This window comes from Pyrus communis, chromosome 17 (assembly GCF_041283825.1).
Source record: "Pyrus communis isolate YQ-2024b chromosome 17, ASM4128382v1, whole genome shotgun sequence".
NCBI lineage: Eukaryota > Viridiplantae > Streptophyta > Magnoliopsida > Rosales > Rosaceae > Pyrus > Pyrus communis.
In genome coordinates this window covers 11304671-11330181 of record NC_142581.1, presented here as the reverse complement: position 1 = coordinate 11330181, position 25511 = coordinate 11304671, and the positions used below count along the sequence as shown (strand labels likewise).

At 38.9% G+C, this 25511-nt stretch overlaps 3 protein-coding genes across 5 annotated transcripts; all 3 read left to right on the top strand.

Moving 5' to 3' along the window:
* The first annotated feature begins 380 nt into the window (after nt 1-380).
* LOC137707994 (uncharacterized) lies at nt 381-11792 on the top strand. Of its 2 annotated transcripts, none has more exons than XM_068446953.2 (11): nt 381-821; nt 1453-1628; nt 1736-1918; nt 2026-2125; nt 2214-2244; nt 4697-4739; nt 5319-5471; nt 6616-8788; nt 8949-10350; nt 10994-11077; nt 11421-11792. In XM_068446953.2, exons 2-11 carry the CDS (start codon nt 1570-1572, stop codon nt 11483-11485), a joined length of 4293 nt encoding a protein of 1430 aa, XP_068303054.2. In that variant the 5' UTR covers nt 381-821; nt 1453-1569; the 3' UTR covers nt 11486-11792. The 2 variants fall into 2 exon arrangements, with proteins under 2 accessions (XP_068303054.2, XP_068303055.2); XM_068446954.2 differs by having other exon boundaries at nt 484-930.
* A 1854-nt stretch (nt 11793-13646) lies between these two features.
* LOC137749484 (ABC transporter B family member 19-like) lies at nt 13647-20754 on the top strand. The gene is made up of 9 exons (XM_068489580.2): nt 13647-14957; nt 16148-16202; nt 16315-16490; nt 16602-16766; nt 16862-17157; nt 17260-17576; nt 17689-17912; nt 18201-20087; nt 20335-20754. Exons 1-9 carry the CDS (start codon nt 13800-13802, stop codon nt 20689-20691), a joined length of 4635 nt encoding a protein of 1544 aa, XP_068345681.2. The 5' UTR covers nt 13647-13799; the 3' UTR covers nt 20692-20754.
* A 1248-nt stretch (nt 20755-22002) lies between these two features.
* On the top strand, nt 22003-24581 carry LOC137709075 (protein CORTICAL MICROTUBULE DISORDERING 1-like). 2 transcript variants are annotated; one of them, XM_068448215.2, is made up of 5 exons: nt 22003-22255; nt 22481-23119; nt 23270-23506; nt 23626-23717; nt 23792-24581. In XM_068448215.2, the coding sequence occupies exons 1-5, from the start codon at nt 22214-22216 to the stop codon at nt 24432-24434; spliced, it is 1653 nt and encodes a 550-aa protein (XP_068304316.2). In that variant the 5' UTR covers nt 22003-22213; the 3' UTR covers nt 24435-24581. The 2 variants fall into 2 exon arrangements, with proteins under 2 accessions (XP_068304316.2, XP_088544912.1); XM_088688786.1 differs by having other exon boundaries at nt 22115-22255; nt 22478-23119.
* The last annotated feature ends 930 nt before the right edge of the window (nt 24582-25511 follow it).

Genomic DNA, 25511 nt, shown 5'->3' with positions numbered 1-25511 from the left:
TGCCCCCTACAATCAGTCTCATGTGCAATGCATGTGATTGAATTTAACGGAACTATTGACAGTGTTAACGAAAATGATCATAACTGTACATTTTCACGAATTAAGAGACTAATGGTCAATGAAATAAAGCTGAAGGACCATTGCTACAATTGAATTAAATTTGAAAGAATACTATTCTAATTGAATTAAAATTGAAGAATTATTGCTACAATTTTCTTTAAAATATATAAAAGAATGGCAAACGCGGTAATTTGGAGTCAAACCACAGTCAAGTCCATTTCGGTAAATTTTGCATCAGCACCACCAACGAGTCTCTGTCTTTTAATCCTAGTCAACATTATTTTTCTATTTTTTTGACAAATTTACAAAACCAATACTTTGTCTGAGGCTCCAAACAAAGACACGCACACTCTCTCTCCTCCCTCTTCCTCTCTCCTCCCTCTCTTTCTACTGTGTATTTTCAAACAGGTGAGAGTGTAGAGAGAGAGCAAACGCAAAGCAAAGCTATTGGAAAAGAAAAAAGAAAAGGGGGGCAAAGAAAAGGCACATTTGAGAGGAATGAGTAAAAGCAAAAACCATATTTTCATTGCTGCTTATTAGGGTTTTCTCAAAAGCCCACATATTAGTTTGAAATCGAAAAACCCAATTGGAAGATTTGAAAAAAGAAAAGCTAATCCCAGTGACCCAGAAGGAGTAGGACGCATATAAACTTGTAGAGAGAGAAAGAGAGAGAGAGGCAGTGAAATGTGGGCACCGGCTTGAGCAAATCAGAGGATCCGATTGCGGCAATTGAGATCTCCCTAGAGATTGAGCTTGCTCGGGTAAGCTTCTTGTTCGGACGATCGTTTCCCATTTGGGTGTAAATTTTGGGTGCGATTGGTTCGGATTGTGCATTTATTGCATGCACTTTTGAGCTGCATTTAAATGTGGGTAAGTCGGTTTATCTGTATGGGGCTGCGTCGGTTTTGGTTTCGCATTTGAATTTGTTTTTGTGGGTCAATTGGGCATTTTTGTATCATGGTTTTGCATTTGAATTTGGTATTTGCCGAAATCAGATCTGGGAAGTGTTTGGATTCTGTATTTGAAGTTTTGGGGTTTCCCTATTTGGTGCGAAGAGGTAGACTTTAAGTGCATTTTGCTTTTGGCAAGAGTTTCTGGACTGAGATCTGTTAGTGTATAATTGGTAAGTGTTTTGGTCTAAAAGTAGCAGGTTTTAGCTACTGGGGTTGTGCTTTCTTTCTTTGGGCATATCCTTGTATGGAATAGCCCGTGTTGATTATGAATGCGGATCAGTGAACTGTGGAGTTCTCATAGTTGATTCTATTATTAGAAGTTTCATTGTCAAGTCAATAATTTCAAATTTTTGTTGCTTATGAGCTTGCACAATCATGCTGACTTGCAAGAACTGATGTAGTTAGTTTCTAAAACTTTCATGTTCTTCTTTTGGTTCAGATTATGCATTGTGAATGAATTAATCAGAACTGTGAGGATCTTGGGCCATTGGGGCTTGAAAATTACATCTGTTATATGAAGGGTCATTTGAGATAAAGGAACTAAGTGAAGGGGAAAATGAAATCTGATACTCCTCTTGATTATGCAGTATTCCAATTGTCACCAAAGCACTCACGGTGAGTGTCACGCGTCTATAGACTCTTTATGTTTTCATGGCCTTTTAATAATTCCACTTAGATTATTATTGTTCAATTTCCTTTTTTTTTTTTTTTTTTTTTGGCAGATGTGAATTGTTTGTTTATAGTGATGGGAACACTGAGAAGCTTGCGTCTGGTTCAGTCAAGCCATTTGTGACTCATTTAAAAGTTGTAGAAGAGCAGGTTGCACTTGCAGTTCCGTCGATTAAACTTGAGGTTGACAAACATAAATATGATGAGGCATGGTTCACAAAAGGAACGCTTGAAAGGTTATTTGGGTTGCCAACGGGATTTTTTAAAGTTATTTAAAGCATGTTGGCCTTTTATGTGTAATACTTTAGGCTTCTTTAACTTGATTAGCCGATATTGTTAACAGGTTTGTGCGGTTCGTTAGCACACCTGAGGTGCTGGAACTGGTCAATACATTTGATGCTGAGATGTCCCAGTTGGAGGCGGCACGGAGAATATACTCTCAGGTATAGCCATTTATCTGTTAAATAACTGTAATGTTATACAAAATGACATTTTCTGTTTTCACTGAACTTGTAAACTTTTCCCAATCAGGGGATGGGAGGTCAACATGCTGGTGCATTAGGTATGTTCATTGCTACTAACATCACTTTCCATTGTTGATTGTACTTCAACTTGAATTGGTTTAAAGCAACAAAACTTAATTTCTGGCATCTTGTCTAAGTTGGAATTAATTTTATCTGCTTCAGTACTGGAGGACTTTGACTGTATTGAACTTTCTTTGTTATAACTGTCTCTGTGTATATATATGTGTGTGTATATCTATATTTTTTTGAGCAATGTGTGTGTGTATATATCTCTATAAGTGGTTGAAATGGGAGAGAATTTAGGATTGATGATGCAGAAGTGTCTCACCATTTGTTTGTCTTAGTTTCTTCATCTAGGAAAGTTCATTAAGAAAAATGCTATGTTATTTCATACTTTATTTGGCGTTCCTGCCTAATGTCCAAAGCAATAAATATATGAAAAATTTTCTACTACACTGAATGTGATTTCCATCTCGTTTGTGGTTCTTTTTTATGGAAAATGATTTTGGTCAGATGTGTTGTTTGCTATGAATATGTCAGATTAAATAAGTACTTTAGATTAGTAAACGTATAAAGGGAGAGCGACAAGCACTTGTTTATCACACCTTCATAATTTTCGAGATCAGGCTCTATATCCATATCCTTATACACTGTCTTGCACAATCTCTACAAGCCAGATAGGAAAAGGAACCGAAATTCACACACACATGCACATACTATTGAACTTTTTTTTTTTTTTCCATCGTATAATCACACTCTGGAATTTTCTGGTCCTCATTCCAAGGAATGCAGCTGACACTGATTTATGCTTCAATACAACTTTACTGAACAGAAACCAACCAAAGAAACCCTTTATTTTTGTTCTCTCACTTTTTTTAGTTTTGATGTCTCATTGCTGTCTGCCTCGAACCTTTGTTAGTAGTTTGAATGTAGTTGCAGTAACTTGCTTTTATATTTTATTAGTGGATTAATTGACATCTTTAGTAATATTATCCTCGCCAGAACTCTTTATTGTTTTCGTACAGCGTGGCCTTGTTATGAGAAGCAGGGCCATTAAAGGATTAAGATGCTGTGTAAGTTATGTGTTCCTTAATTTCTGTTACATAGTTGCTAAGAAATTAATGTCCTTGGGTTTTTATGCTATTACAATATTCTTTTTTCTTAGGTTGGGCTATGGACTTAGCGTTCCCACCCTTTGATAGTGGGGATATGGACTTTTAGCATGTCCTTGCCATGCGTGATGAAATCCAACTTTTATTGGAAAATGATAAACCAAATATGGTGGCCCTTGAATTTGTGATTAACGAACGAGGTACTAGGTCCGAAGTCAGCAGAACCAAGATAAGCAAATCATCCATGCCATTCTGGGTTCGTTATTGATTTTTTTCCTAATCAGGATTACTAGTTTACTATAAATAGGGCTTATCGGAACCTATGTAATCAGATTCTTCTATATAAAATTCATATGGTTATCTCTTCCATTTATTTGTTATGAATTCAGAGAGCCCCATGGTGAATTCCAGTGTTCTATCTCTTTTGGCTTTGAAGATTGCCACCACCCTATCTTGTTCTTGCAATCATTCTGTGTTACTCATGGTCTGGCTCAAGTTCCAAACTCGAAATAGGGGAGTGTTATGGGTAAGATGGATTTGATGTCCCTTTCTCTCCAGGAAGTTTCAATGTCCCATTCCTGTAAGTTGGCATGTAATCCTTAAAAAATTGGGGTATGCAGTGAGGAAGTATCATTTTTGTTGTGTTGAAGAGATTTTCCAACGTGAAGTTGGGTTGTGCAGAGACAGATCTGCTGATGGAAATGCTTAGGTATTTGATCTTCTCGTAAATGCTTAGGTGTTCGTTTTCATTAAGAAAAATGGTTGGGTGTCTGCTGGTGTACCAGGAATTTTAGGATGTGAGTGCTGTAAACTTGGCCCAGCAGGATCTTTCCTAGCTTGCCTGGCATAGCAGGAAGTGAGATGAGATTATGCCTGGCTTATGGATAGCACGGGTACAGTGGGTGATCAATGAAATGCAAGGTGCATGTTTATAGGTTGTCTGAACAATTTATTTGAGATGTAATTAGAATGTGTATAGAGGAAGACATTTCTTTCAAAACCCTGTGTCATTGCGACAACTGTAATTGTACCTCTACCATGTGACAGAACTTAGATGACTAAGCAATTAGACACGGGATAATATAATCTTCTGAAACAGTTTAAAGAACTCAGTCTGTTATCATAATTGTTATTGTATAACTTTTTGCAATGGTCATGTACAGCTAATCTGACTTTGCAATTTAAATTCATTAACTTGGTAATGAATGAAGTGCCGAAAGATTAGTTTCATTTTCCCTGAATGTTAAAATCTTTTTTCCTGTGCTGTCGTACATCTGAATCTTTTATTTTTAGTAGTTATGTTTCATTCAAATCTGGATATTGATCAAAACATGAATTTTATCACAATGCTGACCTAACTTTTGGATTACTTGCTAAGGTGGGGATGGAACAGGTACCACAGCAGCAGCAGATGCAACAAAGTAAGCTCTGTTAAATTTTAAATTCTTTAATAATTTACTTAATGTTGCCTTAAATTGCAATAAATTTTGTATTCATTAATTTGATCAGAGTTTAAGTTATGGAAGAACTATAATGAAGTTGCAGCAATAGGAGAATATTTGAACTCATTAGGCTGTCCTCATTTTGCACTTTTCTTTGTATTGGAACTCTGAAACCAGAAGTGGGAATAAAATTTTGTTGTAGTTTATTTAAGACGTTGATCTGTTGGTGGCGATAACAATTTGGTCATTACCATGAGATGTGTTTATGGAACCTCTTTTATATGAAGTTGTTGTGGTTTGGGATGTTTAGGAATGTCTATTCGATGCGAAATATTGAATTGTTGTTTGGCAGCCCAAATTACTGGGTGAAATTAGCAGTTAAAGATAAAGGCCGGAGTTGATTGCACATGTTAATTTGAACAGTGCGCCATAGCTCTGCCATGATCATTACCAATGGCAGTAAATAATCTAATATCATTTTCATTTTAAAGCATCCCACCCCCTTCCCCCTCCCAAAACTGATGTCTCATTTTAATTCTCTCAATGCAATTTGAACAGGAAGGAGCTTTTGAGGGCTATTGATGTACGACTTGTTGCAGTTAGGCAGGATTTAACCACAGCTTGTGCTCGTGCATCTGCTGCTGGTTTCAACCCAGATACAGTCTATGAACTACAACACTTTGCAGATCAATTTGGTGCCCATCGCTTAAAGTAAGATTCTCGAAATCCTCTCTGTTTGCTGCTTCCTCAAGTTTGTTCTAATTATTATCTCAAACACACCCTCTCCGAAGGTGAAAAAAAGGGTCCTATTTAATTGCCCATTCCCCTTCCATATCTCTTCCTCTGTGTGCGCGCGTGCGCATGCTCTCACTGCATATGCTCTTACCTCCATGTCTGCACGAGTGCATCATCAAACCTCGCCTTTGTGGTGTGAACTGTTGCTGCATCTTGGTACTAATGATGAGTTCATCTGATTTAATTGGTGACAAACGCAAAACCGGAGTATAAATCTGGAGGAAGTTGTCTTGAAACTTAAAAATGAATAAGACGGTTTGACTGTGAAGTTCCTTATGGTATATGACCGTTCTCTTATTTTCTAATGTGTGGATTTTTAGTCTACTTTTTCCACTAGTACCATAGGACTAACTTCTGTCAATGTCGATAGTTAAATCCAGGTTCCGCAATCATAAGCGGATGCATTATTCTGAAAGCAATGTGCTATCACAACCCTTGGGAGTTTCAAGAAACTTGAAAATAGCAACCCTCAATGGAAAAGGTTTAACTGAGTGGCCTGATTGAAGCATGCCACCTGACTTTTTAAATGATTAAGACAGGAAATTGCTGGTGGAATAGGAAATTCCTTCATATCTTTCATTGTATGACAAGGATTTTCGTTGAACAATTGTTTTATTTATTTATTTATTATTATTTGTTCAACTTTTAATTCTTTAGTGCCAACTTGATTTGCATTTAATAATCTTTCGAAGACTTATGTTTCTTTCTGTGTATGTTGGTCATGTGAAGCACATTGAGTGGGGCCCAGCTACATTAAGCGGGCCGTTTGGGCCCACTTTGAAATGCTTATTAAACCCATATGTGTTATAGTAGTTGCCAAATGGGAAATGGCCCGCATATTAAGGAAAAAAAAGGTTGATAGAACTTAGGAAACTAGTAAAGCAGCCTGTCACAATATGGCAGGTGCAATGGTCTTTTCCATTTTTGTTAAATCTCAACTGCCTTGTACTTCTGACCTAAATAAAAATATTATAATTTAAATTCTGTAATTTTATATCTGTATATAAAAATACATTGTTCTATATAATTATAAGTTATTTATTTTATGAAATCTGTGCAGCGAAGCTTGCAGCAAATTTATCTCACTGTGCCAAAGAAGATACGACCTGATCTCCCCATGGAAGCCAAGTGTGGACGACATGGCTGTCAGATCCTCATGCGAGTCTGACATGTCCATTGATGATCCCACTGAAGACATATCTGGGCCCAACAACCAACCCCAAAATAGGCAGGAGCAACTAGACGAGCCATCAAAGCCCTCCACGTGTCAACAACCCAAGTCCCTCAACGCCAACTTCCCTACACAACAACGTAACAACGTAACTGAGAACGACAACGAGGAAGGCAAGGCCAAGGTGGAGAAGAAGGATGAATCCCAGACTGAGTCAACGACTCCTTTGGGCGTGATTCAACCCGGGAGGCGGCTGAGCGTCCAGGATCGTATCAGCCTCTTTGAGAATAAACAGAAGGAGAGTTCCGGCGGTGGCAGTGGTGGAAAGCCGGTTGTTGCCAAACCTGGGGAGCTCAGAAGGCTATCCTCTGACGTGCCATCTCCCAAACCTGGGGATCTCAAAAGGCTCTCCTCTGACGTGTCGTCGGTGCCTGCTGTTGCAGAGAAGGCCGTGTTACGAAGATGGAGTGGTGCCAGTGATATGAGCATCGATTTGAGCGGGGAGAAGAAAGAAACAGAGAACCCCTTGTGCACTCCATCGTCCGCTTCCTCTGCTTCTCGTTCATTTTCTCAGACAAAGGCGGTGACAAGTACAATATCTGGTGTGACCGAGGATAAGGACCAGAAGGGGTCAACTGGCTTGACAGATTTTTGTAAGGTTGAGGGAAGGAGTGCTTCTGGTAGAGTTGATGTTGAGCTGAAAGATGAAGCTGAGGGGCAGACACGCGTTGGGGTGGTTGTAGGAAAGGAGGAGGTGGGTTCAAAGGCGAAGAAGGAGCAGGTGGGTTCACAGAGTCAATCCAAGACTTCTAGTGGAAGAACGGAGCAGGTTGGGTTAAGTGATCAAGGGATTTCTTCAGGTAGCGAAGAAAGAAGCGGTGGGTTTAAGGATCAATCAGGTTCTGAGACACAGTCCAAAGGTTTTTCAGGTCAGACAGAGGTTGTTGGAGGGAAGAACCTGGTTGGGGGTGCAATCTCTGGTGGTGGATTTGGGAATAGGGTAGAGGATTCTAGACCGAGTGTTCAGCCAATGACTCAGTTACGTCCTAGGGGTTACCAGGGTCATTCCCGATCTTTCTCAGGGCAGTTTGAGGGTGGTGTTGGACAAAAATTTGAAGAAGCTTCTTCAGCACAGCTCAAAGTTGTTGAGGGTGATCAACTTCCTCCACAGCCTCTGTTTAGATCTTTTTCTGGAGAAATTGAGGAGGTGAGTAAAGTTGACCGCATATCATCTGATAAGCAACACATTAGAGTGGAAGATTCTGGAGCTCAGAAAATGAGATTCCAGAAACCGGTTTCTGCCAGTCGTGAACAAATTAAGAAGCCACAGGGAAGGAGAGATGAAAGCAATAGTGGTCAAGAAAGAAAGTTGGATTTTACAGGTGACAAAGTTTCAATGAATCAAAAGAGCTTTGATGCAATACCAACAACGCCAGTTGAGCAGGTTCAGAGAGTAAGACAGACCAAGGGAAATCAAGAGCTCAATGATGAGCTCAAAATGAAGGCGAATGAGCTTGAAAAGCTTTTTGCAGAGCACAAGCTTCGGATTCCTGGAGATCAGTCTAGTTCTGCTCGAAGAAGCAAACCCATGGATGCGAAGAAGGAACAGGCAGTACGTTCACAAACCAGAAAACCAGCAGCAGAGGAGATTGCTCCTGCAGAATTTTCTGCGGCTAACACAGTGTTGGAACCAATGGGTAGTTCTGGTGATGTGGCAAATTTCAACACCACTCCACCAATGAAGATAGCCGGTATCCAAGATTACGGTGATACTCTGAGGCAGAATTTTTCAGAGCCTGGTTTCTCTCTTGATTCTAAAGGAAAATTCTATGAGAGGTACATGCAAAAAAGGGATGCTAAACTGAGAGAAGAATGGGGTTCTAAAAGAGAAGAGAAGGAAGCCAAGTTGAAGGCCATGGAAGATAGCCTTGAGAAAAGTAAGGCGGAGTTAAAAGCCAAGTTTTCAGGGTCAGCAGACGGACAAGATTCAGTATCTAGTGCTCGTAGGCGCGCCGACAAACTGAGATCATTCAATTTTCGATCTACTATGAAGTGGGAGCAGGTACTGTTTCAGTTTAAGTGATCATGAATTTAGCTGTAAAATTGATGACTGGAAGGTTGGATTTTCCCCATTTTCATTTTTCTGCCCAAATCTTTAAAGACATTTTTGTTGCTGATTGGTATTTGTATCTTAGGATGATAGTTTTCTGTTTTGACTACAGCCAATAGATTCAATTCGTTGGGAGAAGGATGAGGATCTCTCTGAATTTCCAGGCCAAAAATTGTACGGAGAAGATAGGTTCTCTAACGAGGCATCTTTAGGAGACGGTGCTTCTAGAAGCATTCAAAATAAAAAGCTTTTTGCCAATAGAAATTTGCCTTCTTCCACCCCCTGGACACCAATTGCACCAGCTCCACGGTCATCAGGCAAAGTTTCCAACCTTAGTTCAGGGAGGCGAAGACCAGAGTTAGAAAATCCTCTAGCACAGTCAGTTCCCAACTTTACTGATCTCAGGAAAGAAAACACAAAGCCCTCTTCTGGAGTTAGCAAACCAGCTGTTAGCAAAATACCTGCTCGTTCACAGGTCAAAAGCTATTCCCGCAGCAGGAGCATTAATGAAGAGATAATGGCCAAGGAAGAGAAGCCACGACATTCTCATTCCTTGAGGAAAAGCTCCGCAAATCCTGTAGAACAGAACAACTTATCTTCTCTAAACTCTGATGGGATTGTCTTGTTGCCATTTGATGAAGAGCAAACTGAGCAGGATCCCCTTGACAAGTTTGCAAAATATGTGGAGTCGAAGCCATTTCTTAGGAAGGGTAATGGCACAGGCGGGGGTTCTGGAGTTAGTTTCTCCAAGCTGAAAGGGTTCATTTCTTCTGAGACTTTAACAAATGAAGAAGAAGTTGAGGCAGAAGATTCAGTTGACACGGCCAAGGAAGAAGAAGAAGAGGAAGAGCTTGAAAATGGTGTTGATGTGGATATGGCAGTTGAAGATGGTGTTGATATGGATATGGATAATGGGAAACCAAGACCAAGCCAGGATTCTGAAAGGTCTGATAATGTTGATTCCGTAAGATCTCTTTCTCAAGTGGACCCTGCTTCAGTGGCTGAGTTGCCTGCGGCTGTGCCCTCAACATTTCACACTTTGGGGTCTCTACCAGACTCACCTGGGGAAAGCCCCATGTCATGGAACTTGCACATGCATCATCCCTTTTCTTACCCTCACGAGGCCTCAGATATTGATGCCTCTGTAGACTCCCCAATCGGGAGCCCTGCTTCGTGGAATCCTCATGATCTTACCCAAATAGATGTTGATGCAGCTCGGATGAGAAAGAAATGGGGAAGTGCTCAGAAACCCATCCTTGCTACCAATTCATCTCAAAACCAGTCACGGAAGGATACGACAAAAGGATTTAAACGGTTATTGAAGTTTGGAAGAAAAAGTCGTGGGACAGATAATACGAGTGATTGGATCTCTGCTACGACTTCTGAAGGAGATGATGATCCAGAAGATGGACGAGATTCTGCGAACCGATTATCAGAAGATTTTAGGAAGTCAAGAATGGGATTCACGCAGGGTCCTGATGACAGCTTCAATGAAAGCGAGTTCAATGAACAGGGTAACTAACGGATATCTTCCAATGATTTTCATTTATATAACCTATATATGTTCCCAATTGAGGTTCTCTTCATGTAACTCCCGTGACTTAGAGCTTGTTGTATGCTGGAGTATTTGAGTCCCAACCATTTTCTTCTTAGGTTTAGAAAGCCAGAGTGGCTGAAAGCTGCCATGGTTTCCTAATGATCCTTGAACAGCTCTAGGAACCCTTAATCAACCCAACAACTGCCCTTCCATGCCCAGCTAACTTTCTATATGGCTGTTTCTTGTATTCTTGACCAGCTGGTATTTTGGGTGTTATTTCAGATCAGCAAACACGCACACATAATATGTGTTTCACGTGTATGCGTAGTTATTGGATGGACCTTCTTTGGATTGTACTGGTTAAACAGAAAGCCCACTGAAAATTTCAGTAACCATTTCAGTTTAAAAATGTTTGGATTGAAAAATTAACCTTAGAATCATATGAAACAGCTAGTTTGCAAATCTTAGGGCATCAATTCAAACAAATTGTCCTGTTTGATTTCTGTTTTTTTTTTTCAAAACTTGGTGAATTGTTTTCTTTTAAAATAAGTTTTCTTATTTCATTTATATCCTTTTAGAAAAGAAGTAGAGCTGATTTTCAAATTGACTACTCTATGCAGTTCAAGCATTACGAACCTCTATCCCGGCACCTCCAATGAACTTTAAACTGAGGGAGGATCATTTATCAGGAAGCTCGTTGAAAGGTGATTCTCTATGAACTTATTTTCTCATTTCTTTTACTTTTCTTGGTAGTAAGGCACCAATTAGTTTACTCAGTTCGAGGTTCATCCCTGTATATCTCCGGTTGTACACTGAACTTTATTGTCTCAACTGAGGAAACAAATTTCTGGTGTAGTAGCCCCTGCTTTGGCAGATGAACCTGAAGCTGTTAAGAACTCAGAAATCATTTAATCATTGACAGCTTCAGTTCACTATTTGGAATGGGTTATCAAATTTTGTGTCATTTAGGATTGCACGCTTACGATTGTTTATGGCATTTCCCTTGAATCTTTCTGATAGTGGTATACTCACGGTTCTATGTTACAGCTCCACGGTCATTCTTCTCACTCTCATCATTCCGAAGCAAGGGAAGCGACTCAAAGCTGAGGTAATTACCACTTGGACAAAACCACATAGCAAGTGCTTGTCTCATTTTCAAGGTAGAGTAAAGGGATGATCGCATTATATGATACGAACGAGTGAGTAGGTGCAACTCAGCCGTCTATATAAAGTCTACGGTGGCGTTATGTATATGTTGGATTCAATTCACGGAGGCTTGGTCATTTAGTTAGCTATATACGTAGTTGTATTGGAAATATGGTTGTATATGACTATATTCTATTGAACAATGAGTCGATCGATGATTGGCGTAATGTAATCGTGATTTTGGTAGTCAAGAGGCATTCTTTTTCTTGTTCATGTGGATAGCTTTGTGTGATGATGTATGTTTCAACTTGTGTTAGAATCAACATTACATTGTTGACAGTTTTAAGGTGTGTTGTGATCAGGCGGAATAATAGCTTCTAAGTACCACAATTTTTGTGGTGTTCTCATCTCTCCCGTCAATTTTTGACCAAGCAGGGACACAATTTTTGTTTTGTTTTGTAGCCATAGATGGAGTTTGAATTCACACGTCATGCAAAGTCTTAAATCTTTGCCACCATTGTGGTAAAGAGCCACTTTCTATGCAGGGAGACTATTGGCTACTGCAACAAGTTTTACATATTTAAATGACTTTTAAGAAAATTATAACGGGTCTTCATTTTTCTTATTCTGCAGGCCCTTCATAATTTCTAGTCATTACGTTGAATAAATTAAAGGGAAACGACAAATGAGATTAATTAGGAGTGCCACTAGGGTAGGGCAAAAAAAAAAAAAAAAAAAAAAAGAAAAAAAGAAAAAAAAAAGTTCGGTGGGGTTATCATTTCTTTACTTTTTGAAGTTTCTTTTTGTTTCTATTTTAAAATAAGGTATACATGACTTGATTATTTTGATGTAGACTTAATTTGGAAAGCTAGATACGTTGACTAGTAATTATTAGTATAAATTTATTATAAAAAAAAATAACAATATAGTTGTGAGCTTTAATCAGAAAAGGAAAAAAAAAGAAAAAAAGAAAAAAAAAAGTTCGGTGGGGTTATCATTTCTTTACTTTTTGAAGTTTCTTTTTGTTTCTATTTTAAAATAAGGTATACATGACTTGATTATTTTGATGTAGACTTAATTTGGAAAGCTAGATACGTTGACTAGTAATTATTAGTATAAATTTATTATAAAAAAAAATAACAATATAGTTGTGAGCTTTAATCAGAAAAGGACGATTAATGGAAATAAAAAATTGTAAATCATGAGCTAATGACATTTGGAGAAACCTTGTTACAAATAGGGTGTGATTACGTGGGAAAGAAGAAATACCATTTATTAGGGTTTACCATTTCCCTTTCTCTTTCTTAGATGAATACAAAGAATGATACAAAATCCATTCTTCCATTTTATACTTTATTAGTTTACTACTTCTCAAACAATTGAATGTCTGTAAAAAACACTTATAAGGAAACAAATTAAATATGATAGCGAAACAACAATCGCGTGCCTTAACAATTGTTTTATATGTGTTTCGTTCTTCAAAACAGTACTTCAAGACATATGGAGGATGGTGAATTAAACTCAATACATCAATTGTAAAATAACTTATTTGGAACGTATTCATAGCAATCATGATATTTTGAAACACGTATACAAGGCCTTGGAAATAGCCTTGTACTAGTGGCTTGGGAGGTTGGGGTCATGATGAACTCATTTCGTAAAGTCTCTCGTCAGCCAAAAATGAATGCTCTTAAACAACTAAATTACAAATCTCATTCCTTCAAAACTATTTTTTTATTAAAAAGAAGTTATAATAAACTTGTTTGTGATTTTTTTTATTTGTTTGAATATTTTAGTCAATACATTCATCGTCCTCAACATATCAGCCGGCCTGTATTTTCTTCTGGCCTGCATGCTTGATGACACAGTAGATGATGCATGTTACATAGCAGATACTATCTAAGTACGACAACATTGCTGCATATGTAACACACAAATTGTTCAACTCCCTAAATTATTACTTAAATAAATTAAAACTACAGAAATCAGAAACGATTAGAGAGAGAAGGGAGGATGATTTGAATTCAGCTCTCATCATATAATTTAATTAGCCAACTTGATGGTCCAAAGTTTTTGAGAAGAGCAATATTAAAGAAGAGGGGTCTCAAACATGTGACCTTCAATGCACAAGACAATGTGCACTTTTGTTTACAAGTGCAATTGAGAAGGGAGACACCTCCTCTCCTCCTCTCCAACTCCTCCAATTGGCAACTCTTTTTCCTCCCATTTTCCCCCACTTTCTCGCATAATTTTCCCCTCCCGCCAAACACTCCACTAATCATGGACGGCATAGACACCTCCTTCCAATTTGAACAATCCTCCTCTAGCCCCCTGCCACTCCACCCTACGCCTGTCAGGTCTCGCTATGGCTCCCGCTCCCTCACCCCGATCAGCACCAACTCCTGGTCAACCCAAAACCGAACCCCCGGCAGCCGGAGGTCCCGCCACACCACGCCCCCCACAACCCCATTTGCAGCGGACAATGATGTGTCGTGGCAGGGGGAGATTTCGTGGCAGTTTGAGCCCAGAGGGTGGAGCGACACTCGCAATTTGGGCTCAGCTTTGAGCCCGTGGGCCACGACCAGCACAACCTCTGAAGCCCACATAGTTCGCCGCTCCGCCAATCACTACTACCTCTCAAGAACCAGTAGAAGCGCTGCCATTAATAACCCAAATTACAATTCTGTCCTTGATGGCAGACTTGAGCTTCAAAGCTATGTTGCTTCTCCAAGGGATAATAATGGGAATAGCAACATTAATTTGAGTAATAATAGTGAGAGTTCTTTAGTTTTTGCAAAGAGTAGCTATGCTACACAAAATAAAAAGTCCCCAAGGTTGGAAAAAATAAAGGAGTTGGGAAGTGGAAATTACAGTGGAAGTGGTCCATTGGCTAGAACAGATGTGCTTAGTCTGATCGACTATGATCAAACACCATATCAGAATGAAGATGACGCATCCGAAGTTTGGGGTCCTAGGATGTCAAATAATTTCGGTCATGACCCCGATGGTCATTTTTACAATCATAGCCATCGTGGTACAGCGAAAATTATAGAACATGATGACTATGGTCACGAGTTGTCACATGTGGGACATGATCATCATCGTCACAATTATGATGATCATGCCAGGCAATCAACAGTCTCTAGCCGCCATTATGGCAGCGTTGATGGGTATGCTGATAGTGATCAAGGTTGGGGTTACGATGAGGAAGAGGAGGATGAAGAAGATGAGGTGCCACCAAAGCAAGTAGGGTTGCTTAGCTTGTTCAAGTATTCAACAAAGTGGGATATGGTTCTTGTGTTTTTGGGATGCATTGGTGCTCTTATTAATGGAGGGTCTCTGCCTTGGTACTCTTATCTTTTTGGACAGTTTGTGAACAAGATTGCTATTGAATCAACGTACGCTGACAAGAATCAGATGATGAATGATATCAAAACGGTATGCCGAAAAAACTCCTACATGTTTTAATTTGAGATAATTAGAATTCCGATAATTTTTCTATATCATTTAGATTAAACATCTGTGTCTTTTTTAAATTTGATTAAAGTGCTTTGATCAATAGTCACCTCTATTTTTTAAAATTAAATTTTTTTTTGAATTTATCATTTTATCTGCATGATGCACTTTTTCTTATTTAGTGGAAATATTAGTAATTAAACTATATTTATCTTCTTCCAAATATGTTTTTTCGATCACAATTTTTTTTTTTTTTTTTTGTGTTATGCAAAAATTTAATATTTTTTCTTTTTCCAAATGGTTTTTTCTTTTTCAAATAGTTGGTGATCAACATAAATACTCCGTGTAATTTTTTCAATTTTTTTGTGAAATTATATTTCTTTTGCTGTTTTTTTTAAGTATAGTTGTTGATGATTTATTATTAGGTACAATACATTATGTATATATTATCTGCAAATACGTTTGAATCTACAAAAATCATTAATTGGTACATTTATTTGCAATTTTGGTACGTTTGATTTGATACATATTGTTAATATTGATACATTATTTTTATTTTGGTACGTTTTATTTTGTACACATTGTGTATTGGTAGGTTTATATTATTCTCAATCCTATTTTTTTTTAACGCACTAAAAGAAAAACTTATTTAAGTACGTTTGATTTTGGGGGATTTAAAAATATTTTAAACTATTTTGGAAAGAAAATATCTTAAATCGTAGATAATTATTTCTAAATTGTAGCATTATTGTGAAAATAAATTGAATCTAACCAACTTTTTTATTTACAATTATCTTTAACGAATGAGAGTATAATCAAAATGCTAGATTATAGAAAATTTGATACAATATAATGTGTATATAGCACCAAAATTATGACAAAAAAAAAAGTTTAATCAAATCACTAAAACTAAAAAGGCATGGATGTTTGAATTAGAAAATTCAAAACTGAGACGATTGTATCAAAAGATCCCTTTTAATTTCTATGTTTAGTAAAAAAATTCTTTTTAGCTGGTGTTTTGAAAAGAAAAAGAAACATTTTGAGCAACTGGGTATTTTTATACTTTTTTGCCTGATACAAGCGATATTGGAATTTGAACACAGAACTTCCGATGAAGTTTTTTTTGGTTAGATTAACAATGGAAGCTCATTTTCTTTTCAATTTGATTCCAGATATGCGTGTATATGGCTGGACTAGCGTCAATAGTTGTAGTTGGAGCATACATGGGTAAGATGTACATACATCAGGACGTTCCTCTGTGTCCTTTTGAATTATATATTTTCTTCTTTTTTGTGGTACAAATATTTGACACCAAAAGTATTTTGCGTCACTAATGCAGAGATTACTTGCTGGAGAATGGTGGGGGAGAGGTCTGCTCAAAGAATAAGAAGAGAATATCTAAAAGCAGTTCTACGGCAGGACATTAGCTTTTTTGACACAGAAATAGCGGCGGGGGACATTATGCATGGAATTTCTAGTGATGTTGCTAAAATCCAAGAAGTTATGGGGGAGAAGGTTTGCTTGCTGTTTGCTTTGCATAAGTTTCCCTTTAACTAATTTTTATGATTACGCGATGATTAGGATTTCATAAATTTTGGGATTTTTGAACTTTGTATATAATTGCAGATGGCGCATTTCATTCACCACATATGTACTTTCATATGCGGATACGCAGTTGGATTTCTGAGGTCATGGAAGATCTCTCTAGTAGTCTTTTCAGTCATACCGTTGATGATGTTCTGTGGTATCGCTTACAAGGCGGTTTATGTTGGCCTCACTACGAAAGAAGAGGTATCCCTTACAGCGCTGTTTATGTTGGCTCAATCTTAAATTTCCTCAGCACATAATGAGGATTTTTCTGAATCTTTCTGGTGCATTTGTCACAGGTTTCTTACCGGAAAGCTGGTAGTGTAGCCGAGCAAGCGATCAGTTCAATCAGAACTGTGCTTTCCTTTGTTGCGGAGGATCACCTGGCTGAAAAATACACGGATTTATTGAACAAGTTGGTGCCTTTTGGAGCAAGGATCGGCTTCGCTAAGGGTGCTGGAGTGGGAGTTATCTATCTGGTTTCGTATTCAACATGGGCATTGGCATTCTGGTATGGTAGTGTTTTGGTTTCTAAGGGAGAGATCACTGGAGGTGCCGCCATTGCTTGTTTCTTTGGTGTCAATGTTGGGGGAAGGTATAAAGAATTTCTAAAATTTTGGGGCAGAGATTTTCTGTGCAGGACGTCTTTTTCCTTTCAATTTGAATGACGCATTTACATGTGGCTAAATTATCGCAGGGGCTTGGCGTTGTCCCTTTCATACTTTGCTCAGTTTGCACAAGGCACAGTAGCAGCAGGTCGGGTGTTTGAAATTATAGATAGAGTTCCAGAGATAGACCCCTACAGCTCAGTAGGCAGGACCCTGCCGAGTGCTCGAGGAAGTATTGAATTTAAAGACGTTTCTTTTTCATACCCGTCCCGTTTGAATGCTCCGATTCTTCATTCCCTTAATCTGGTTATCCCATCTTCAAAGACACTAGCACTCGTTGGCGCTAGCGGAGGTGGAAAGTCCACCATTTTCGCTCTTATAGAGAGGTTCTATGACCCTAACCAAGGTATCATAATCTTACCGTTTAACAATATTAAAAGAAAAAAAAACAACTTATTATAAAATGGACTAACTCTAGTTCCTTCTCTGATTTGGTTTTTGAATGTTTGTTTCGATAGGTACAATCACATTGGACGGTTATGATTTAAGGACGCTGCAGGTGAAGTGGCTGAGAGATCAGATAGGTATGGTCGGCCAGGAGCCGGTGCTCTTTGCCACAAGCATACTAGAAAATGTGTTAATGGGGAAGGAGAATGCCACCAAGAAGGAAGCAATTTCTGCCTGCATTGCTGCTAATGCCAACAGCTTCATTTCTGACCTTCCACAAGGCTATGAAACTCAGGTTCAACAACAAAAATATTCTTAATGTTCTCTTGCTAGTGTTAGCATATGAACGGAAATGTTCTTTTGCGAGGTATCTAGCATGTATGTTTTCAACTGTGAATCTGGACCACGCAATCAAACAAGAATTCACCTAATCTGTGAGCTAGATTGACAGTTGGAAGCACAAATCCTCGCTTCTCTGGCAAGAGAACATTTACACAACACACACGTGCACAAACACATATGTAAATACATAGATGCATAGGTATTCATGGTCCAGTGCTTATTTCATTGTCACATTTGGCAGGTTGGAGACAAAGGAACACTGCTATCAGGGGGTCAGAAGCAAAGAATCGCATTGGCTCGAGCGATGATCAAGGACCCTAGAATCCTTCTCTTGGATGAACCTACCAGTGCCTTAGACCCTGAATCAGAGGCTGCAGTCCAAAAGGCTATTGACAAGATCTCCTCTGGACGAACAGCGATTGTAATTGCTCACAGGCTATCAACAGTAAGAAATTCTCACACCATCGTTGTTCTTGACTCTGGCTTTGTTGTTGAGATTGGTAATCACCGCCAGCTCATGGAAAAAGCCGGTGCCTACTATAGCCTCGTTGAGCTTGCTGCTGATGGAGTAACAAAACCTTTGTTGAAACAAAATGAAACTCAGAAAGTCACTCAGTTTTCAGCCGTGGATATGCATGATTTTTCAAGATCGCAATTTGCTCAAGAGAAAAATCAAGTAGAGGAGAAAGATGTCCAGAAACTAAAACCGAAAAAGGTTCAACTTTCGGATATATGGTTGTTGCAAAGACCAGAGGTGCCAATGCTCTTAGTAGGGTTTCTTTTGGGTATGAATGTAGGTGCAATTTTGTCGCTCTTTCCTTTTGTTCTAGGCCTAGCCCTCGAAATATATTTCGATAAAGACCCATCGAAAATCAAGAAAAAAGTTGAGCCTCTTTGTTTAGCACTTGTTGGGCTTGGCATTGGGAACATACTCTTTATGACAGGACAACAAGGCTTGTGTGGCTGGGCGGGAACAAAACTTACAATGAGAGTGCGAAACCTCCTGTTTCGTTCGATATTAAAACAAGAGCCTGGTTGGTTTGACTGCGAAAAAAATTCGAAAGCAGTTCTGGTCTCGAGGCTCTCGATTGATTCTGTCAGTTTTCGTTCGGTCCATGTCGATCGATTATCAGTATTGTTGATGGGCTTGAGTTCAGGTATCGTGGGACTTGGTTTGTGCTTTTGGCTTGATAAGTGGCTAACTCTTTTGGCTGCTGCTCTCGCTCCTCTGACCCTTGGTGCAAGTTACTTGAGCTTGATCATAAATTTAGGGCCAAAACTCGACAACGATGCTTATGCGAAAGCGAGAAACATTGCAGCCGGTGCAGTTTCAAACATAAGGACAGTCACAACATTTTCTGCTCAGCAACAGTTGGTTAAGTCCTTTGAAAGAGCTTTATCGGGGCCGAAGAGGAAATCGGTTAAAAGGTCACAAATCATGGGCCTAACACTAGGCTTTTCTGAAGGTGCTATGTATGGAGCATACACCTTAACTCTTTGGTTTGGTGGTTACCTTGTGAAAGAAGGCAAAGCAAGCTTCGGCGATGTGTACAAAATTTTTCTCATCCTCGTTTTGAGTTCGTTTTCTGTTGGCCAATTAGCCGGTCTTGCACCAGACACATCCATGGCTGCAACAGCAATTCCAGCAGTTTTCGATATCATTACTCGCAAGCCATTAATCAGCTGCAGCAGAGAAAAAGAAAGGAAGCTTGACCGGTCGAAACCATGGGATATTCAGTTCAAAATGGTGACATTTGCATACCCTTCTAGGCCAGATGTGAACGTGTTGAGTAACTTTGGCTTGAAGGTCAAATGCCGTAGCACAGTGGCACTGGTGGGTGGAAGCGGGTCCGGGAAATCTACAGTGATATGGTTAATACAGAGGTTTTATGATCCAATTCAAGGGAAGGTGATGATGGGAGGGGTGGATTTGAGGGAGATAAATCCGAAGTGGCTGAGAAGGCAAATAGCTCTAGTGGGTCAAGAGCCTACATTGTTTGCAGGCACTATAAGAGAAAATATTGCTTTTGGAAACCCTAGTGCCTCACGGGTTGAAATTGAAGAAGCTGCAAGGGAAGCTTATATTCACGAGTTCATTAGTAGCCTCCCTCAAGGCTACGAAACTCAGGTATATACTCTGTACTCTATAGTCCGGATATAGAACAAACGTTCGTTCTTTATCATCAAAGAACAAACTGTCAATATGTCATTGATAACGTGGTGATATCATTATCGCCAACAAAATGTTTACAGGCATATTATCCATATATTTTGAACAAAACGTATTAAAGAGTAGACGTTATGCACATAGAATTTCTAGATCGTACGATGCATATATATCACCATAATTGCTTTCTCTTTCCTTTCATCTATAGGTTGGTGAGAGTGGAGCCCAGCTATCCGGGGGGCAGAAGCAAAGGATTGCCATGGCAAGGGCAATACTGAAGAAATCAAAGTTACTGCTTCTAGACGAAGCAAGTAGTGCACTGGATTTGGAATCGGAGAGATACATACAAGATGCACTTAGGAAGATCAGCAAACAGGCTACAACCATCATAGTGGCTCACCGGCTTTCGACGATTCGAGAGGCTGATATGATAGCGGTTATGAGCAACGGTGCCATCACTGAATATGGGAGCCATGAGACACTTATGGCCTCTCACCTTAATGGTGTGTATGCTAGTTTGGTGCGTGCAGAAACTGAAGCCAATGCATTTGGATCATATATGTAACTTGTAAAGTTGCCGTTGGAATTTTTCTTACGGGGAATATTGATTAGCAGTTGCTTGCAGTTATAGAGAAGTTGAGTCCATTTTAATATCATTTGGTCCACACTTACTTTTTGTGATGTTAGGGTTTGTAATTGATGTACCGACGGACACCCAATTAATGACCCAATTGATGTACCAACGGACACCCATTACCAAACCAAATCCCCATTTTTAATCAATTCATACCCGCATTAGACTCGTACACAAGACTCGGCTACACGATGAGCAAGCAAAACGACAACATTTTTGATACCGCGACTGAGGGGATGATGTGCAGGAGGTTGCAAGGGTGGGGATGGAGGGCTATAGAGAATGTCTTTTTCTCTTTTGTAGTATAATTTTTAACTTTTTAATATTTATGTTTTTTGCCATTTAGTACTACGGTATATTGGTATTTCTCTTCAATTGTAAGTGAGAGGTCTTAGGTTTGATTATCGCCAAATGTGAATTTGAACCACATTATTGCTAGTCCATTGTGAAGCTTGGTCCACCCCCTACCCTTGGTGTAGATAATATCGTTTGTTATATATATATATAGACACACAAACGTTTTTTACTAATAAAAAAAAAAAAAAAAGATTTTTGATTAATTTTTTTGGTGGGGGCAAAGGCATGCCACGTCATCATTTAACGGAGGGCTTAACGGCTAGACAAGCGGAAGTATGGTTTTGGGAGCAAATCGCAACTTTAGGTATGAATGAGACGAAAAAAACTTAGGTTAGCGAAGTGCAAATTTCACGATATTTGAGGGTATCAAAGTGAGAATCACCCTTTTTTGTTTCATGGTAATTGTAAACATAAGGGAAGTCATAAATCGAAATAGCTCCAATACCCATATTCTAGTAAACGTGCCGAAGTCAAAAATAAAAATAATTCCAATACTCATTCCGTGTAAGTAAACATTTCAGGATAACCCTATTTTCTTAATCCTAAACCTATGATTTCCACAACTAAACCCTCAATTAGGTACCAAAATATACTCTAACGAAGTCTATATCAATGTCATTAAACGGAATTCTACCTTGTTATTATCCTTGATTAAGAGATGCCTCATGGTATACCCAAAGTAGGTGATGCCTAATGTGTATATGACCACATGTACCAATTCTGGTGAAATACTTTATGAGGCTACTTTGTATAGAAGCATAATTTGTGACCAAGATCAAGTCCTTCCATCTCAAACTCTTCCCAAAAGGAGAAATGCAACCACAAAGAGACCCACGACCTAATCCACAAACCAAATATATAAAAAAAAGGGTGATCAATCACATTAATCTTGATTAATGTTGGCCCATGAATCATCATTGATCATCACACAAGTAAAAAAGAAAAAAGTCCATAAAATTTTCTGTGTATTAAATGTAACTTGGCTTTGAAGCCAAGAGAAGCTGATGTTTACGTGCCTGGCATGCAAAGCTAAAGCCGACAGAAGTGCTTTTGGACAAGCCAATATGCTGCCATAGTTCTCTGCCTCATCATCTCTATGCAGGAATCTTCACTTGATTTCACTGCATCTCCTCCTCAGGTATTCAGAAATTATGAACAAATCTTGATCGTAACTCAAGTTTTCGTTATCTTGGTTTTTGTCGTTCAGATTTTTGTTTTCCTCAGTATTTCTAGTGAATTTATAACTGATGCTAATTTACTTTCCGGATGAACTAACTGGTATTAGAAATTTCGTTTTCTTGATTCGTGTTGTTCGAGTTTTTTCCCAATGCGTGGTGTTCATTAATTAGTTTGGATTTAGCAGAACAAGAGGAGAAAAGCAATGGCTTCCCTCACACCAGGAGTTTTGATAAAGCTTCTTCAGAGCATAAACTCCAACGTGAAGGTTCGAGGAGAATATCGATCAGTCCTGCTTCAAGTGATCAGCATCGTGCCCGTCTTAAGTGGCTCGGAACTCTGGCCTAACCAAGGGTTCTTCATAAAAGTCTCCGATTCTTCTCATTCCACTTATGTCTTGCTGTCGAGGGAAGACAATGAGATTATATTGAATAACAAGTTGCAGCTTGGCCAGTTTTTCTATGTCGATAGAATGGAGGCAGGAACGCCGGTTCCTATTCTTGTTGGGGTCAGACCAGTTCCAGGACGACACCCTTTCATGGGGAATCCAAAGGATTTGATGCAAATGTTGGAGCTATCAGAGATTCTGGTCCAAGCTGATCCCGAAGGAACCAGTAGTTTGAAATTGAGGGATTCCTTCGATGAAAACCCGAGACAGACGTTTGTTATCAAAGAGGACAAGGTGGCTGTTGCATCTAGGTATATGCATGGTGTTTCGACATCAAATTCAAAGGCTAGCACGGTGGATTCTAATGGTGGTGGGAAGAACAATGACAATGAGAGTGGTGCTAAGAAGGTTGCAATGGTGCAGAAGCTTAATGGTCAGGTACAATTTGGGTGCAAACTGCAAACATAATTTCCGTTTTTAAGGATAACTGCTTTTCTCAAATGTAACAAAGTTCTTGTGTAGGAAACACATTTCTGTTGAATCTTTAGACCAAGTTATGTAGTATGATCATTTTTAGTAATGTTACAGGGATGCTCAATAGTTCCTCCCCACAATCGACCTGGTGCGCTTGCATTAAAGGCAGAGGTAGATGTATCTAACACCAAGAAGATTGCTGTGCCTTCAAGAAGCACTTCTGCAAAACGCACTTCAAGCAAACAGGAAACCATGAACTCTAACTGCTTGTCAAACCGAAAAGATAAAAGTAATGCAGCAGAGTCAGTTTTGTTGCCTTCTCTTCCTGCTAATTTTATGAAGCTCGGAAAGGTAACCAAGGCAACAATGACGTATTCATTGAATTTCATTGATGTGAGCTAGTCAACAATATATCGAATCCATTGAAGTTGCAATTTGACACTTCGTATGTTTTGTTAAAATTTTACAAGGGAATGCTTAGAAGGAGAAATCTAGCTTCTTTGGTTGCAGCAGAAGCTCAGAAAGAAGCATCTACAGCAGCATCTCTTGTCAAATGCCTTAGGTAGACTATAATCTTACATGTGTGAATCACCTTAAAAATTGTCTCACAGTGAAATCTTTGTGTTTTTTTTCAAGTATGTTCTCCGATCTATGCTCATCTGCCTCGCCGGACAATCCCCACATCTCTTTCAACAAATTTTTCATACTCCACCAGCTCATTGACCAACCGAATATTGCAGCTCCATTAAAGGATAGTTTAATTCCTTTACCTACAAAGCAGTTACCTCCAGATGACGAAAGGTTGAGCAAAAAGACAGGCCTAATTCATGGTAAAGGTACATTGAAGTCTTTGAAAGTCCCCGCTGAGTTAAGTGGAGCAGAGAAACTAGAATGGGCGAAAGGAGTTAGTGTGAAAGAGAGAGCAGAACTCAGAGAAGCTCTCGTAAATGAAATAAGATCTTGGTTCTTGAATTTCTTGGAGGAAGCATTGGAGTCTGGCTTTCGTCTGAAAACCCAAGAAAAGAAAGGTAAGGACAGTGGTGGGCGGCGCAATGAGCCAGAGAATCAAATCGCTGCGACGCTATCACAGCTTAAGAAAGCAAATGAGTGGTTGGATAAACTGAAAAACAGTCTGAGCTCAGAGAACAATATACTGGTTGAGACTATTGACAGGTTGAAACAGAAAGTGTATATTTGTTTACTTGCTCATGTTGAATCTGCTGCTACAGCTCTAGAAAACAGATCCGATCGCAACTCATTCAGCGAAATATATGAATAAATTATTACATATGAGACGGTTTTTGTGCCAAACAAGGCGATTTGAGCCAGGCATTGTTACTGAACTTGTGGGTGATGAAATAATTTATGGATGCTACTAATGTATAAATTTAAATTAATACCAATAAATGATGATATTTGGTACTAACCTTTGAAGAAATGCATAGGAGTTAGAGAAAAAAAGAGTCAAGGATGTGTAGCACTTACAATCAGGGATGTTAAGGACGTTGCAGCATTGCAGAACTAGAATCTGTTCGATAACAAACACTCGATACAATCATTGGTGAAATGAGTTAAAACTTGAGCTCCGAAAAAACTGACCTATTTCATTGCAGCCAACCTTGTGCCTGAAAGGAAGAGAGTCCAAGCTGAAGAGCTAGAGCACATGCAAAATTCTCAGACAATGCTGATATATCTGGCATGTGCCCTGCTTCTCCAGCATGGCTCATTCTCCCTATATCCACCCTTAACTTCGGGCTGAACGATCACGAACGTCCGTCCGAGCACCTCCCTATAGAATTTTTTTAGGGTTAATTAATAAATATCTAATAAGAAGCGTGGAAATAAATGGTGATTAAAAAGGATTTTATGTCCAGAAAAACGTAGCTGTATGGATATACCTAATGCTGCTCAAAGCTGATGAGCTTACAATGGATCCCACCTACTAGGTTGACAAGCACTTGTGGTGGTGGTAGGGTTGTTGTTTGCTCTTCTGCTTTTGCTTATAAAATAAGCATTTTTTTTATTGTTCTTGAAGTGAAGCAAGAGGAATGTTGAACCAAACAAAACTTTGCTCGAGCAACCGTTGAAGTTTGGCTGCCAAAAGAGAAAATGAGGTTGCATTTTAGTGCAGAAAAAAAGAGTTGACCTTATGAGTTTTACTTTATGAGTTTTACTTTAAAAGTGGTTTAAAAACCAATTAGAACTACTCTCCAACCAACAAGTTACAATATAGGTATGGATGTTTCTGTTGGCACCCTTTTTTATTCATTTGACCCAATTTCTTATTAAGTTTCGGTTAGACATTTTCGACCAAAGATCGGACAACACATACCCGTAATGAAATGAACAAATGACC